The sequence below is a fragment of the Benincasa hispida genome, chromosome 9 (assembly GCF_009727055.1).
Source record: "Benincasa hispida cultivar B227 chromosome 9, ASM972705v1, whole genome shotgun sequence".
NCBI lineage: Eukaryota > Viridiplantae > Streptophyta > Magnoliopsida > Cucurbitales > Cucurbitaceae > Benincasa > Benincasa hispida.
In genome coordinates this window covers 67,547,941-67,564,105 of record NC_052357.1, presented here as the reverse complement: position 1 = coordinate 67,564,105, position 16,165 = coordinate 67,547,941, and the positions used below count along the sequence as shown (strand labels likewise).

The 16,165-nt window shown below is 34.8% G+C and overlaps 2 protein-coding genes across 2 annotated transcripts; one reads left to right on the top strand and one right to left on the bottom strand.

The window, feature by feature from the left end:
* Positions 1-1,208: 1,208 nt before the first annotated feature.
* Positions 1,209-6,070, top strand: LOC120087331 (argininosuccinate lyase, chloroplastic-like). The gene is made up of 6 exons (XM_039044316.1): positions 1,209-1,632; positions 2,013-2,393; positions 3,003-3,151; positions 3,560-3,851; positions 4,523-4,687; positions 5,580-6,070. The coding sequence occupies exons 1-6, from the start codon at positions 1,300-1,302 to the stop codon at positions 5,829-5,831; spliced, it is 1,572 nt and encodes a 523-aa protein (XP_038900244.1). The 5' UTR covers positions 1,209-1,299; the 3' UTR covers positions 5,832-6,070.
* Positions 6,071-6,314: 244 nt separating this feature from the next.
* Positions 6,315-15,860, bottom strand: LOC120085052 (kinesin-like protein KIN-4C). The gene is made up of 28 exons (XM_039040890.1): positions 15,704-15,860; positions 15,375-15,538; positions 15,064-15,210; positions 14,800-14,952; positions 14,464-14,708; positions 13,972-14,144; positions 13,687-13,811; positions 13,307-13,343; positions 13,120-13,211; positions 12,897-13,013; positions 12,699-12,812; positions 12,514-12,597; positions 12,214-12,421; positions 11,895-11,995; positions 11,645-11,743; positions 11,391-11,504; positions 10,770-10,886; positions 10,614-10,694; positions 10,028-10,099; positions 9,858-9,948; positions 9,734-9,762; positions 9,516-9,601; positions 9,157-9,228; positions 8,803-9,030; positions 8,491-8,623; positions 8,278-8,343; positions 7,599-8,195; positions 6,315-6,879 (listed from the first exon to the last, which is right to left on the bottom strand). The coding sequence occupies exons 2-28, from the start codon at positions 15,507-15,509 to the stop codon at positions 6,568-6,570; spliced, it is 3,828 nt and encodes a 1,275-aa protein (XP_038896818.1). The 5' UTR covers positions 15,510-15,538; positions 15,704-15,860; the 3' UTR covers positions 6,315-6,567.
* Between the last annotated feature and the right edge of the window lie 305 nt (positions 15,861-16,165).

Genomic DNA, 16,165 nt, shown 5'->3' with positions numbered 1-16,165 from the left:
ACTCATTCCCTTGTTATTTTGTTATTCATGGCATGTCGTTAATTAAGATTTATTTGCATAACTGTGTGTTTGAATGTATAATATGTATTTCGGTCACTATGAGATCGGAGCGATCCGAACGCGCTCATGGAACTCTTCGGTAAGAGATCCTTCAGTTGGAAGCTCAACATGAATGTGGTTTGCCCCTGGTCTGATTTCCTTCATTATGGGGGTTAGGTTGTACATTCTAAGGGATAATCTTGAACAACCAGTTATGAGCGGTTGCAAGCACATTGACCACAATTGGGGGTGCAGGTCTTCGAAGCTAGAGCGGTGGATAAAGGTTTGAAAGAGATCAATCTTCTTTGGCACGACTAGAATCCTATAGTGGTAGTTGAGACTGATTCTTTGGTGGTCTTTAGACTGTTGAATCTTTTAGATACTGACTTGTTTGAGGTTGGTATTTTTGTTAAAGAGGCCCAGAGCCTCACTAATATTGTGAATATTTCTTTTTTTTTTTTTTTTTTGTAAAATTCGAAAACAAAGTTGCTTATAGCTTAACATCTTTGATTTCCTCTTCGGCTCTCTAGAGTCTGAATTGATGTCATTTTAGCTTTTATGCTTCCCTTTTATTCTTGGAAATGGGTTATATAATTTATGGCCGTTGGTGGTTTGGTATAAAAAAAATTGTTTTTTTAAAAAAAATGGTACCAAAAAGGTAATTTTTCTAAAACTAAAGCCACGTTTACCCCAAATAAAATATAATAAATCAATGGTAATATGAAAAGTGAGTCTCATTTTATTACATTTGGTATTGTTTACTTATGTTTTGTACTCATACGGACTTTTGAGGCTCACTCCCAAATCTGTAATAAAAAAGCACAATTTATTTGAGGAGTGGTGAGTGGTCTATCCGATTATGTTTGAAAATTACGTTACCGTTACCATTATTATTACCATTATGATTATAGTACTGTTACAACATGAGAACCACGAAATCTGTCACATTTACTGTTGTTGTTACTTTTTAATCTAAAAGGTAATTGAAAAGTAATAGTAACAATAATAGTAAATGTGATGATTCATAGTAAATACGTTAAAAAAACAATTCAATTACGTCTGATTAGATCATACCAATTTTCATTATTTGGTAAATGTAAATGGTAAGTTGTAGCGTAGGAGCAAAATGATTGGTTAACCAAGAGAGAGGAGAAAAAGGGCCAAACAAACAAAGAAAAAGGGGTTAAATGTACCTCTAAATATCATGACACTAGACAGCTCCAACTCGCCGTCTGCCGTCAAAATCTCCGGCCGCCGAAGATGGACTGCTTGACCTCCTACTCTTTACCCGCCGCATTGGCTTTCTCTAAGCCATCCGTTTCAGCTTCTAAGCCGCCATTTCTCGCCGTCGTTCGTGGAGCCGTGCCGGTGTTTGGAGTTCTCAGAGCATCTCGCACTGCCGATGCGCCGCCGTCCGTCGAAGACTCGCCGGAAAACCGCACTGACAAGGAGGTTAAGCTTTGGGGCGGTCGTTTCGAGGAGAGCGTCACCGATGCAGTTGAGCGATTTACCGAATCGATCTCCTACGATAAGCAGCTTTACAAGCACGATATCAGAGGGAGTCGAGCTCATGCTACTATGCTAGCTAAGCAGGTTCATTTTGATTCCTCTATGTCTCTGAATAAACAAAATGGCATTTGTTCGATGGTGCTCTTTCGTTTTTCTCTTTTCGAGCGTTGCATTTCCTTCAACTTCTCTAACAATCTTGCAGAAGAAGAGAAACGAATTCATTTCGCCATTTTTCGGTGATTTTATTCTTTTAATTTCTTTCTTGAGAGGGGTAATTTGAGCGAATACATTGATTTAAGATTGCGGATAATATTCAAACTCCTTAACGTAATTGTAGTTTACCAGTTGGGTAGTTGGTTGAATTTGTCCATCATGTATTAGATGAACTGAGATATCATATGGGGTTCTCATATCATGAATTTTTTCCTTTTGTGTCTTTAATGATTGGAAACTTATTACTTTAGGGATTGATGAGTGTTCATGAAAGGGACAGTATTCTTGAAGGTTTGGATAAAATTGAGAGGCAAATTGAAAGTGGTGATTTTGTTTGGAGAACGGATAGGGAGGATGTTCATATGAACATTGAGGCTGCCTTGATTGATATGATTGGTGAACCTGCAAAGAAGCTACATACTGCTCGAAGCCGCAACGATCAAGTTCTGACTGATTTTCGATTGTGGTGCCGGGATGCAATTGATACTATATTAGATGCTATGAAGTACCTGCAAGTTTCCATGGTAACTCTAGCATTGAAGAACGAGGGATTAATCGTTCCGGGTTATACACATTTACAAAGAGCGCAACCAGTTCTACTCCAACATCTGCTCTTAGCATTTGTAGAGCAGGTAAGCTTGATCTTCTGGTGCAGTTCCTCTGGCTTCCTTCACCAAAGCCTTAAGAGCTTAGTTTTAACTTTCCAGGATAAGCAATAGACAACAAACAAAAACGATTTCAAGGCTTGTACTTTTTAGGAATTAGGGTTATTTCATCACGATCTCCTTAAACTCTCATCCAATTTATCGATAGTGTTATTGACTGCTTGATTGTTTATCATAACTTCATTTTTTTTAATTCAAAAACAGATATTTTTGTTAAATAAAAGAACAATGGCTTATAGATTATTCACATATGTCTGTTGTCATTCTGTATATCATTTTTTTAAAAGAATCATGTGAGCTCATGCAATTTCAAGTGTACATTGAAAACATTTGGATTTATATGTTGATCCTTTGACCAATGGTGATTATCTGATGTCACTATGATGATTGGTTTTTTCTTTTTCTAATGATCAGTTGGCAAATGGGTCAATAGTTTGTCACTAGATCTGAATAACAATCGACCTTACTCATGGTTTCCTAAATAAAATGTGGTTTAAGCAGTTTTTTTTTTTTTTTTTTTTTTTTCAACTTAAAATCTTTAGAAGACTTGATTGTTGCAAAATCATTGTTTTATAGCTTGAAAGAGATGCTGGTCGTTTGTCGGATTGCAGAGTTAGGCTAAATCTTTGCCCGCTAGGTGCATGTGCGCTGGCTGGCACAGGCCTTCCCATTGATCGCTTTATGACTGCTGAGGCTTTAGGGTTCACAGCTCCCCTGAGAAACAGGTATAAAACTTCACTAAAAATCTGTCAGAGTCACTAAAGATCATCTTCCTGTTTGATTTGCTATTTAAAGATATTCCTGAGATACGTGTGTATGTGGGTGGTAGTTCATCTCAATGTGTCGATATCTTTTTTTATGTTCGCTCTCTTGTTCAAAATTGCTCTCAGTAAACTAAGAAGCTAACCGGAAACTTAAAGTCATAAATGCATATTGTGTCTTTCATGTAAACAAAAAAAAAAAAAAAAACAAATTGGCCATTGAAGAACTTTGGGATGAGTGAATGACCAACTTCCATGTTAGGAAGTCTATCTTTACTTTATTGTGCTTTCACTCTGTAGGGAGTTGTAACGACTTCTATTTTCACATCTGGATGTGTCAGATCAGTAGTAATTTTTTCATCATCTTTACAGCATCGACGCAGTTTCCGATCGAGATTTTGCCTTAGAGTTCCTTTCTGCCAATGCGATTGCCGCCATCCATCTTTCAAGGCTAGGAGAAGAATGGGTGTTGTGGGCTTCTGAAGAGTTCGGATTTATAACACCCAATGATTCGGTTTCAACTGGAAGTAGCATAATGCCTCAGAAGAAAAATCCAGACCCAATGGAACTTGTTCGTGGGAAGTCTGCTAGAGTCATAGGAGACTTAGTCACCACTCTCACTTTATGCAAAGGTCTGCCTCTGGCCTACAATCGTGATTTGCAGGTAAATCTTGAAACATTTTATTTTGACCATTTGTTATGTGTATGAGAAAGGATTGACACTTCCAAAGTGAATTTTGTAGAGGCTTTAGGCATGTTTGGGAGCTGAGTTGGTTAAGATCACTTTTGACATTTTCAAAATCACTTTAAAACATGCTTTTAGTTATTCAAAATTAATTTTGATGGTATGAAAATTGCACTTAAAAATGTAAACTTAAATATTAAATTAATTTTGAGTGATTAAAGATGTATTTTGGAGTGATTTTGGATATAACAAAAGTGATTTTAACCATTTTAAAATCACTCTTAAATATGCACTTACATAACAAGAGAGTGTTTTTGTTGTTTAGGCATTTTTTTATAACATATTTGAGAGTGATTTTGAATTATTTAAAATCAATTTTGTCATATTCAAAAGTACTACGAACATGCCAACTTTGATGGTATGAAAAAAAAACCACTTTAAAAAATGTTGAATCAAACATTAAATTAAATTTGAATGATTTAAGTTATGTTTTAGAGTCATCTTAAATGTGACAAAAGTTATTATGATCCATTCAAAATCACTCCCAAACATGCTTTTAATTCTCGGGCTAACGCTTCATTTTACTGTCAATTTTTTCTTAATGATGTTCTTAGTTATTTTCAATACAAATACGTTTCCATATTGAACAGGAAGACAAGGAACCTGTATTTGACAGCGTAAAGACAATATTGGGGATGCTTGAAGTGTCAGCTGAGTTTGCTCAGAATATTTCTTTCAATCGGGAGAGAATAGAAAAGGCTTTACCTGCTGGTTATCTTGATGCCACAACACTCGCTGATTACCTCGTGAAGAAGGTAACCAGTTCCCGTTGGTTTTACTTTCAGATATCTTTTTTTTATTATTATTAAAAAAGACAGAAAAAAAAGACAAGGGAATTAGTAAAAAACAATTCATCTATAAATAATATTTATAAATTAATGAAAGAGTTGGTATTCTTGGGAAAATTACCTTTTTCAATCCTCATTTTGATTTCTTAAAATGTACCTTTGTAGTCTTCAAGTTTTACGATATTTGGATTTGGTCCATAAATTTTTAAAATGTACCTAGCCTTTGAGTTTTTAAAAATAGATTTAAAAGGTCTGTGCAATATTTTTGCTTTTTAACTTTAAATTAGAAAAATAATTTTAAAACATTATCTCTTCTTCCTAAAGTTATTTTTTAAACTTGCTTTTTAATTTAAAATGTGATATAATCATTTAAAATAATAATAAAAAAGTACTTTAGGGACCTTTTAAACCTTTCCTTAACAACTCAAGAACTAAAAAAAGTATATTTTGAAAATCTTGGGACCAAATGCACTTATTCTAATAAACTCAGGGTCTAAAAATGTATGTTTTGAAAACTCAGAGACCAAACACACCTATTTCTTAAAACTCGAGGAATAAAAAGGTTGTTTTCCCTCATTTTTTTAAGCGACGTAGTATTTCAGATTACTATATGGAAACCAACATCGAGTAGTCTGTTATTGCACTACATAGCATTTTCATATTAGCCACTAGGATTTTTAAGGCCTCCATTGTAAAATTCTTTCCCACTAGAACAAAAAAGACTAAAGAAAAGAGAACCAACTTCAAAATATCTAAGACCTGCTTAATTGTGTAGAATCAAATTCGATACACATTCATTGATGTTTCAGTCCGACTATCGACCCCTTGATCATGCTTCTATTTGTCTGTTCTTTTGCAGGGCATACCTTTCAGAACAGGTCATGACATAGTTGGAAAGTCTGTTGCCTTGTGTGTCACAAAAAATTGCTGCCTCCAGGACTTGAGTCTGGATGAGCTAAGAAGCATAAGTCCAGTATTTGATGAGGATGTTTACGAGTTTCTCGGAGCCGAGAATGCGATCAATAAATTTTGTTCATACGGTTCCACAGGAAAAGCCTGTGTTGCTACTCAAATCGAATACTGGATCAATAAACTCGAAATCAATGTGTAGATCTGGTGCAAGGTCCTGCAGTGCAACATCTTGGGGCTATAGGTATGAGTTTTAGCATGTATGAATAATTATGGGTTTAAATTAGGATATAATTAAGGCATCTGTTTGCAAGGGGAAAGTATTCTACACGAATGTTTATTGTCGAATTTTTTCTCTTAACCAAATGTTGATGGTTCATTTATTCTCTAAACGTTAAAGAAATTTTATAATCAAGTAGGTATGAATATTTGAATCTTCAACTTCATAAGAAGTACACATCAATTATGACAAAACCATGTATATGGCTGTTACTTATTTTAATATGCTTCACGTATGTATAACATAATTTCAATCCACATAAACCAGAGACAAGCATTGAACAAATGGATAGCTGGAAAAAGTATTATATTTAAGGCCAAAATAGTTATTTTGTAAAAGTTTCGATAATAAAATAGCTAGTTTGAAAATTTAAGAATCAAAATCGTTCACATTAGACTAAGGAAATTTAAACAAAAAAAACAGGTCATCAAATTCATTTTTGCAGCTGCAGCTGCATCGTTAATATAGTTAATAGAAAGTCTACAAAACTAGATCAGAATAATTATAAGAATTCCAAGGGAATAAAAGATTCCCAGAAACAATGAATTAGTTCGTGAAGTAAGCCTCTAAAATACATCAACACAAATCTTTTCAAACTTATCTACGAACCAACGGATCATTTTTTTTTTCCCGCCGTTTACACTCCAAACACACCTATTTAACGGTTGCAATTCTCTTTCTCATCCACTCTTTTTGGAACAATGAGTTCATGTTCTTTGTTGCCGCTGACCGAATCTTCCGGCTGCTCAGAGTTTCTTTCTCTCAGTAGGTTCCCACCATTCGCAGCAGCGGATCGCATAGCTCGGGGAAGTTTCAACGGGATGTTGACAGGCTCGTTTTGCTCGTTCTCAATCTTCTGGGTGGAATCGGGTTTATCTGGTTGGGAAGATGCTTGTGGGGTTGGAATTAGTTGAATTGTAGATTTTCTCCATTTCTTTCTCTGGTTTGGCTTGTTTGTCTTTGATTTCACCTGTTTGGTTAGGACAAAAAATGGTAAAAGAAGTGAATTAGAACGCTCAAAATAAAAGGTTAAGTCACAACTTTCGTCCCTGTTGTTTTGGAAAGGTCAGGACTTAGTCTGTACAATTTTAAATTTAGTCTTATAGTTTGATAAAACCTTTCATAAATAGATGGGCATTTTATCAAATCATCAAGATTAAATTCGAACTTTATTCAAATCATATAGACTAAATTCTAACTATAAACCATCGAGACTAAATTCTAATTATAAATTATAGGAACTAAATTCTATCTTTGTCCAAACTATAAGAGCTGGATTTGCCGATCTAACATAAAATGGTTAGCACTTTTTTTTCTTATCACTAAGTAAGAATTTGAGTTCATTTACAACTAATCTCAAGAAACAATGACCTACTCTATAATGACCTACTCTATAATGTTCACTCGTCAAGACTCGTCTTCAAAGTCCCTCTACTTTTTTCACTTGTCCAGGAATACTGACCTCAAAATGGATATCAAAATTTGAAAGGCTTGACGAGTAAATAATATGTAACATTTGTCCAAAATAGGCATCAAGATTTACAAAGGCTCAACACTGTGAATGAAATTATGTTCATGATAGATTTACCACAGTAATCTCTTACCTATTCGATATGACATAACTATCATTATATGAATGACAAAAAAAAAAAAGAAAAGAGTTGGCTAATAAGGAGAATGAAAACATACCAATGTGTTTCCGATGTCCAATAGAGGCTTTCTTTTTGCGCCACCATCATCAGCTGTAGGAGCGTCGCTTGGTCTCTCAGCCAATGCATTTTGAAGCAACCTTGCACCATGAGAAACAAGGTCGCGACTCTCCTCATCGGTTTCACCATTTTTCAAAGCATTTCGAACATCCCTGATGATTAAATCCGGTCGCATTGAAGCATCCCGATCACTTTTGCTACCTCTGTTTGAACACTTTGATGGTACGCACCCACATGACAAGCCACAAGCTCCACCATTCGCTCTACATTCGCACCTTGTTGTCTTGCAGGAAGAAAATTTGCTACAAGTACAACAATCAATGGTAGTAGCAGTTGACTCATTTCCACGAAGTACTCCATCGCCAGAACTATCCAAGTTGAACTCTATATTATTTATGCCAGCTGAGACAACCATACTTGAACGATCCTTATCTTTAGAGAATTTTTTTCTACCAAGTCGCCGTTTCATGGATCTCTCCCAATCATAATTAGCATCTTCGCCATCTGAACTATGATCTGCATGATCTGATTCTGAGGTATCCATGTCTGCTAGTGCAGCGAGAGACTTCCCGTGCTCCTATTCACAAATAGCATAGTATTCAATAATAAAAATTGGGGGGGAGGGAAAGGCTTATTTTGTAGGAAGAGAAGTCAGTTACCTGTTTGCGTAAATCGTAGTTATGCCCCCCACTATTAACCTGGGAATATCTTTTCAATGCTGAGTTCTGCAATTGAATATTTATGTAAAGTGTTGTTCTTAGTTAGGGAGAATTAATAGATTTTGAAGTGCAAAAATGTTTATAAGTGATAAGATGTGAAAATAAATGACAAAAGAAACAACTTTAGAGAAAATATAATAAAATAAATTTCACCTGATGAATAAGTTCTGCCTTTTGTGCTTCTGATTTTTTCAACATGCCACTAAGATTCACTATTTTCTGTTTCAATTCTCTAATTTCCGTATCCTTCTCTCTAGAAGCAAACTCTTTATCCCACAGCAAACACCTGACAAAAAGAAAGAAAAAGAGGGGGCAAGATAAGCACATGCTCCTAATTGAAACAACTAGAACACCATATTCAAACCATATAGGAGGTTGATTGACATTAGAAAAATAACAATAAGCCAACCGAGACGAACAAAAGTTGCTTGAGCCAATGCTTCGTTATAGACAAAGGATCATTACCTTGAAGAGGATGCTAAATTCATCAAAAAATTCATAATGTTCTTTGCATCGGCGAGAGAGCGAACTTGATGCCAACGTCCCCTACCACCAAGAATGCGTTCACGCTCTTCTGCCTCCGACAAATGTGAGGCCATAGAAACAAGAGAGCTGGATGATGTAGCGAGCATGTTTTCGAGAGCAAAAATTCTTGAATTTCTTGCACCGGGTGACATTGTTTGAGTACAATCACTGTCCAAACAATTTGAATACTTGTGTATTAAAAATATGCTTATTTGACAACCAAATATTGCAACCAACCTAACTTGGCCAATTCAAATACATATACATGTTAAAGTACAGAACTACTTGATTCACCTCAAATTAGCTCCTCTGTTTAGTTCTTCTTCCTCCTTAAGCTTGGCCAATTCTTTGGCCATCTTAGACCTCCTGTAATAGCAAGATTTTCATTACTATATTGGTTTATTTTAATAAAGTATATAATTTGGGCCACGGAGAAACGATGAGTATGGAATGACTTTTAGCATGGTGTAAAGTTTATATCTGTCGGTTAAAACATTTTTCAAAATTTTTAGAGTTTTATCGTATAGTTAAAATGATTATGAAAATTTCAAGGACGCTTAGAAAAAAAAATACTTAGAAGTGTTTTTCATAAAAGTGCTTCTGAAAAAGTTACGTCCAAAACTTATCTCAAACTCACTTAAAAGAAAACTTACTCTTCCATTTGGCGTTCGTATTCAGAACGAACTTCGTGCACCCTAACTGTAACTTCAAGCTCATGCTCAATATTTTGCATTAAAGCCTTCAAAAGAGAGAAAAATGTATTAATTCCTTCATAAATTTATCTAAGATATCAACCTTTATGCGATTTTGGAATGCATGATTTGAATAGCGCTTTATTCTTCAAATATTTTGTTACTCAAAAGCTAAATACCTGAATTCCAGGACCATTTGATCCCCCACCTGCAGATGGAATACAATTCCAATAGTAAACAACCTAACAAGAGTGCAAACTAATATAAAGAACTCTTTCAATGCTATATTAAACTTTTACTCACCGGAAGTTTCACGTGCTGCCTTTCGGGATTCTAAAAGCTCTTTAAGCCTTTTTGTTGCCTGAGCAGCTTCTTCTGTCTTCCGTTGCAAGACCTGTTCTGGGCACATGTAACATCAGAACCGTCCAAAATAAAATTATGCTAAGGAGTGTACTGATTGATAATCGACTTACCATTTTCTGCCTTTGATTCAAAGCTAAGAGCTTATGCATCTCATATTCATTTCTCCTCCCTTCCTTCTTCAGCTGATCAAACGTGAACAACAAATATTAAAAATATATAATAATTTCATTTAAAAAAAATTGACAATTGCGATTCTAATTATATTGTTTTTAAAAGAATGTGTAGTATAAGTATTCATCCTGGAAACAGAAAATAAATCATCTCAAAACAATGATTCATAGTATGCTCTATTAGTTAGCATCCATTTCATATCTTTTTTTAATTCAATAAGTGGAGAACTTCGAAGAGATAGTAGATGTCAATTATGCTTGAGTTACGCTCACTTTTAATCATATATTAATTCTTTTAATGTTGACGTATAATTAAATTTATATGAGTATATTTTTGTACCCAATAAAATAAAATTAAAATTTTAGTCGTTAAATATAGGTCACAGGGTCCACAACAAAGCGATTCAATTGAATTCCGTCAAAGAGATGCTCTCATCCCACTAAAATACGTTCTGGCGCCTGCAACATATAGATTAAAAATCAAGAGAAACAGAACTGCTGAAGTACGAGTTTTCCGCTTCAATACCTGGAGAACTTCCTTCTCTCTCGAAGCCTTCCATAATCTAAATTGCTCGGATTCCTGTTTAATCTTATGCTGAAGTTGAACCTAATATACAAAATCGGTTTAGAAGTTTAGACGACTTATATAAAAGGTCTTTTAATCTTCAGAATACAAAGATACCTTTTGGGTCTTAATTCTGTGGATCTCATCCTGTAATCTTTTTGCTGCCTCGTCACTCTTTTGCTTCTGTCTCAATAGTTGAGCCTGAGCGTCTTGTTTCTTCTTCAACTCTGAGACCTAAAGTCCAAATTGTGAGACACTATGACATACAGGTTCATTCAATAACCATTTGGCTTTTTAAAATTAAGCTTACAATAAATACTGTTACAATAAATACTGCTACCTATGAGTTTTTTGTTTTGTTATCTATCTTCTAAAATTATTTTCAAAATTCAAGGCAAGTTTTGAAAACTAAGAAAAGTAAATTTTAAGAACTTGCTTTTTATTTTTGAAATTCGATTAAGAATTCAAATCTTTCTTCGAAAAAAATGAAAGCTAAAGTTAAAGAGTTACGAGGAAACAAGCATAATTTCAAAATCCAAGGCAAGTTTTAAAAACTAAGAAAAGTAAATTTTAAGAACTTGTTTTTTATTTTTAGAATTCGACTAAGAATTCAAATCTTTCTTCGAAAGAAACGAAAGCTATAGTTAAAGAGTTACGAGGAAACCAGCTATCATTTTAAAAACGAAAAACTGGGCCTTAATTATTGGAGGGCCAATGGCCCAAGGCAACTCAATTTACCTGGGTCTCCAGGAAATTCAATTTTTGAAGATATTCTTGCTTCAACTTTTGTGCCCCATCATCAGATGTAGAAGATATGTTTGAAAGATTACATCTAAGTTCCTCGATCTCTTTCTGAAAAGAAACAAGATAAAAAGTAATTATATATATTTTTATATATAGGCAATCTCTATATAAATATTCATACATATAAAGATTACATCTATACATATGACGATAATTGAGCTTGCAGTATATATTGAAAGAGCAATGACCTGTAAAGCTCTCTTTTCTTGTTCCAATTCATGGACCTTCTTTTCATAATGTTGTTTAAGAACAGAGGTATCCGTACCAGCAAATCGTTTCATTTCAGCCTTCAGTAGAGGAGAATGAATGTAAATCAAAAAGGCAAACAATAATATAGAATAAACTTACATGAGACGATCTCAAAAAAATCAATCTTATAGATGAACGGATTTAAAGAAAACACCATACATAAAAAGCCTAAATGCCAAATGGGTGTACCTCCTTCTGCTCAAGTTTCTTATCCAATTCTTTTAGCTCTCTATCTAGTCTTTCTTGCATTGTTGAATGTTCAAGCTCCTTTTCATGATCTTCAATTCCATCTGCAAAAACCAACCAGCCCTTTATGCGTTGACTTATCAAACTCAGTCATAATATAGACTACAATTATGTCCATAAGACCAATAAATGACAGAAGTAGAGAAAAAAAGACCAACAGTGAAAAGTTCGCATTCATTTGCAAGTAGCTTACTTTGCGAATATGATCCATCAAACCAAAATAAAATCTCATTCACATAATCCATAAAAGTTCCATACTCACCTGAAATATCTACAGCTTTGGGATCATATTCCGACGAATACTCATTTGAACATGGAAATAAAATGTTGCTAGACTGGGGTCTATCATCATCAGACTCCACAAGATCAACATATCGACTGTGTTTTGAACTCTTAAAGCTTTGCAATCTCAGTACTTCCCCTTCTAGCTCTTGAATTTTTGAAACATAACTCTTGACCAATTCACAATCCTAGAAGGGGAAAATGGTTAGGAACAAGGATAAAAAGGATATGCATTCATTTTTGTGCAAGCAAATCTAAGAAAGAAAAACTTGCATCAAACCTTATCGTAGTTGGATTCAATCTCATCTAAAGATTTGCCATTCCGGATGGATTCAATTATCATGGCAAGTTTATCTTTTTCAACCTAAATTATTCGATAGAATAAAATTATTTATACGATAAGGATAGAGATATCAAATATCAATAGAAATTTGAACAGAGAAATGATTTTCAAAAAAAGAGAACCTGAGCATCAATAGCACACTGAGACAAATGGTCGCAAGTGACCCGGCGTTCTTGAAGCTCCCGCAACAACTCTCCATTGCTTGCTTCAAGTAATGATATTTTGTGCTTTAGAATCTAAACACAAAAGTGATGGTAGTTATACCTCTGTATCATAGTACATGGCAACACAGGGAGATAATTACTAAGAATGATATAAACCTGCAACTCCTCATATGGTAAACCAGCATCACCACGATAGAATAAAAGCTCAGCTTGCAACTGTTCAATTTGACTTCGCATTTTTTGTATTTGAGCGCCTACAGGGTCTCGGTTGATCTAAAAATGGGGGAAAAATAAGTATAAGAATAAAAATAATAATGAAGAAAAGATCTCAAAGAGAACCATTAAGTTTTTAGAAAATGATTCGTCGATAGAAACTTACAACTGCTTTATTTTGAATATTACGAGCACGATTAGCATATTTCAGCGTGTTTAGGGTCTCCTCCGCATTTGAGTCAGCAGGACTAACACAAGCTATGCATGTGGATGACAAACATAATTATTAAAATATATGTGGAAAAGAAACTATCAATTACCGTTAAATTCTTCAACTCAATTGAATGGTATACCAATCATCACCGTTCTGCTGTTGCCTCCAAGAGAATCCTGTAAATTCAACTCCCAACATTTAGCTAATTTTGAATGCTTTGTGAAACAGGATACCACACTTTAGTTATTAGACTAAAATTTCTAGCATCTTTCTTCAATAAAGACTACAGCATTTAAAATTGTAGCCAAAGGTCTGGCAACCTAATGACTACTTGGACTTCTAAGCTCTAGAAGCAAATAAAACACATTAACCAGCCACAAATGAATTGTTTTAACTAATTTAACCAACATCAAAGCAAACCAACAAAGCCATATTCGTTTGAGTGCAGGTCAAAAGGTTTGAGGGAAATACATGCAAAATACAAAGTTCCAAAGTTTATGTTTGAAAACAAAGACATGCCTGTAGCAAACGCGTTAACTTGCTATCACGGTAGGGAACATGACATCCTTCTTTTCGTTTCTTCTCATCTCCCAATGCACTTATGACATTGCCGAGTGCCAAAAGGCCTTTGTTGATATGAACACCTAAAATAGACGAGAACCACAAAAATATCTAATCACAAACGTCAACTAGCAACTAGAAAACATAAGTTTGATTCTAAATTCTGAGATTAGTCCATCATGAGGTTGAACTAGAAACAGATTAGCTCTCATAAATATCATACAACAGCATTGTCAACAATACCTTCTTTAAAGCGCATGCCATCAGCACCTGTTCGCTTTGCTCTTTCAGAACCGGCAAGATCCACCAAATGGAGCTTTGCACATAGAATGTCATCGCATGTATCATCATGAGACATGCCTCGTCCAAGCTTTTTCTTTTGCTCCATGGTAATAGTAAAGATGGCATGTGATCGACTATAACACAATGCAAAAGGGCACCATGTTCATACTTTATAAGTGAACCAAAGGAAATACAACAATTGCACCAATTTAATACAGAAAAGAAACAAAATTTAATGAATTTATTTCTAATTGCAAGAATCCAACATGAGAATTTTGTTTCTTGTACCTCCAATATGTTGTAATTCCAATGTAGGAAAAATAAAACATTCCAACTTTTACACCACAAAAAAAAATTATTATAGAAATTGATGATTCACATCTAAAAGGTCATTAGACAGACATAACTTTATAACTATAGCATCTTTAATGATATCTTCTTGAATTTCTATACCTTGACTGGCTATTCATGTTGGTACTTCCAGTTGCACGTGCTAATGAACCACGAGACAAATGAGATGTCATTTCTTCTGTGGTGCGAACTTCTGCCTCGGTGACACCAACTAGCGTAATTCCACCATTGACAGTTTCTCGTATTTGTATTGGAACTCGTGGAGGAGCAAAAGGCTTTGTCCCTTCACCCTTTGTGTTAAGGCAAGTACTTGCATCAAGCAAATCAAAGACTTCTTCCTTAAATATCTGTTATTAGCATATTCACAAAATATAAATGGATAGTAGGAAATATATTTCAAACAACAAAAAGAAAAGTCAAGAGCACTTCAGCAGTCACCTCAATAAATGATACTCTGATCAAAAACTCTGTAGAATCCTTCATTGCCTCGACCTTTTTAAATATTTTTTCCATTACTTTGGGTATCACTCCATCATTACTTCCTTCACCAGTATAATTTGTTCCCATTGTGTAAGTCTTGCCAGAACCCGTCTGCAGAAATGACGAGCATTAAAATCGCCATACAAGCATCAAAATAACCATAAAAAGTCAAAGTAGAAACAATTTAAGAAAGAAAACTCCAAAACAAAATAATCGTTTGACCTGTCCGTAGGCAAGAACAGTAGCGTTATAGCCCTGAAATAATGCATCCACCAATGGAGCAACGCAGTCGTCATATAATGCATAAGACGGCGATCCATCACTACCATATACATTGTCGTATGTGAATATATGTGACCCAATTTGAACCTATTGATAGGATCGAACCATTCAAAATTGAATCATTAAATTGAACACAATGAAAATCTCAACCAACTCAACCATTGCAAGTACACAAACATAAAGAAACAGCAGGAAATATGCAGAACAACTCCATCATAATTGACATATTGTCCAAAAAAAAAAACCAATACCTGAGGTTCGCCAGGCACAACTGTAATGCAATCTGTACATCCAACCATTAACTCCGGCGTAATCAGAGGTCTAATGTTAACAGCAACACGAACGCTTTGCGAAGAATCTGAAGATTTTCCATCCAAGTTCTCCATTGGCAAGCCTAAAGAGCCCTAAAATCAATCTATTCCATGCAAGAACAAAAGAAAATCAAATCACAAAACATCCAGCCCATAGATCAACAGAAAACGATATACAGCTCTCAAAATTTCTCGATCACATTTCTCCTGATTAAAAAAAAAATCAATCAAATCAGATAAAATTAAAACTAAAATGTGATTGATATTACCTGAAGAAGATCGAGAAATGAACCTGCGGAGATTTGGGGGGTAGCGCTGTCGAAGGATTTCAAATTGTTCTTAATGACAAAACAACGAGACAAAGCTGTTTTGCGATTTTTAAAATGGCAAAGTTGCAATATCGGCCGATTTTATTAATTGAAATGAATAGCGAATTGGCGCCCAGGTCCGGATTCAAATGACGGAGTCATGTGCATGTCACGTGAGGGGTAACGGCTTTCTTTTTCTCTCTCTCTCTCTCTCTCTTTAGCTAAATTTTGTAAACAAAATTGATTGCTGAAACTTAAGATAGAACTGGAGGTCTAAATCTAATCCTCCTAAAACGGGTCACATGCAACTCGCGTGACCTGGAGTTGCTCTTGAAAGATAAATTGTAATTATCGAATTATCCACTCAAATTAAATATGTCATATAATTTTATCCATTATTGCAGTAAAAATATAAGGGTTAAA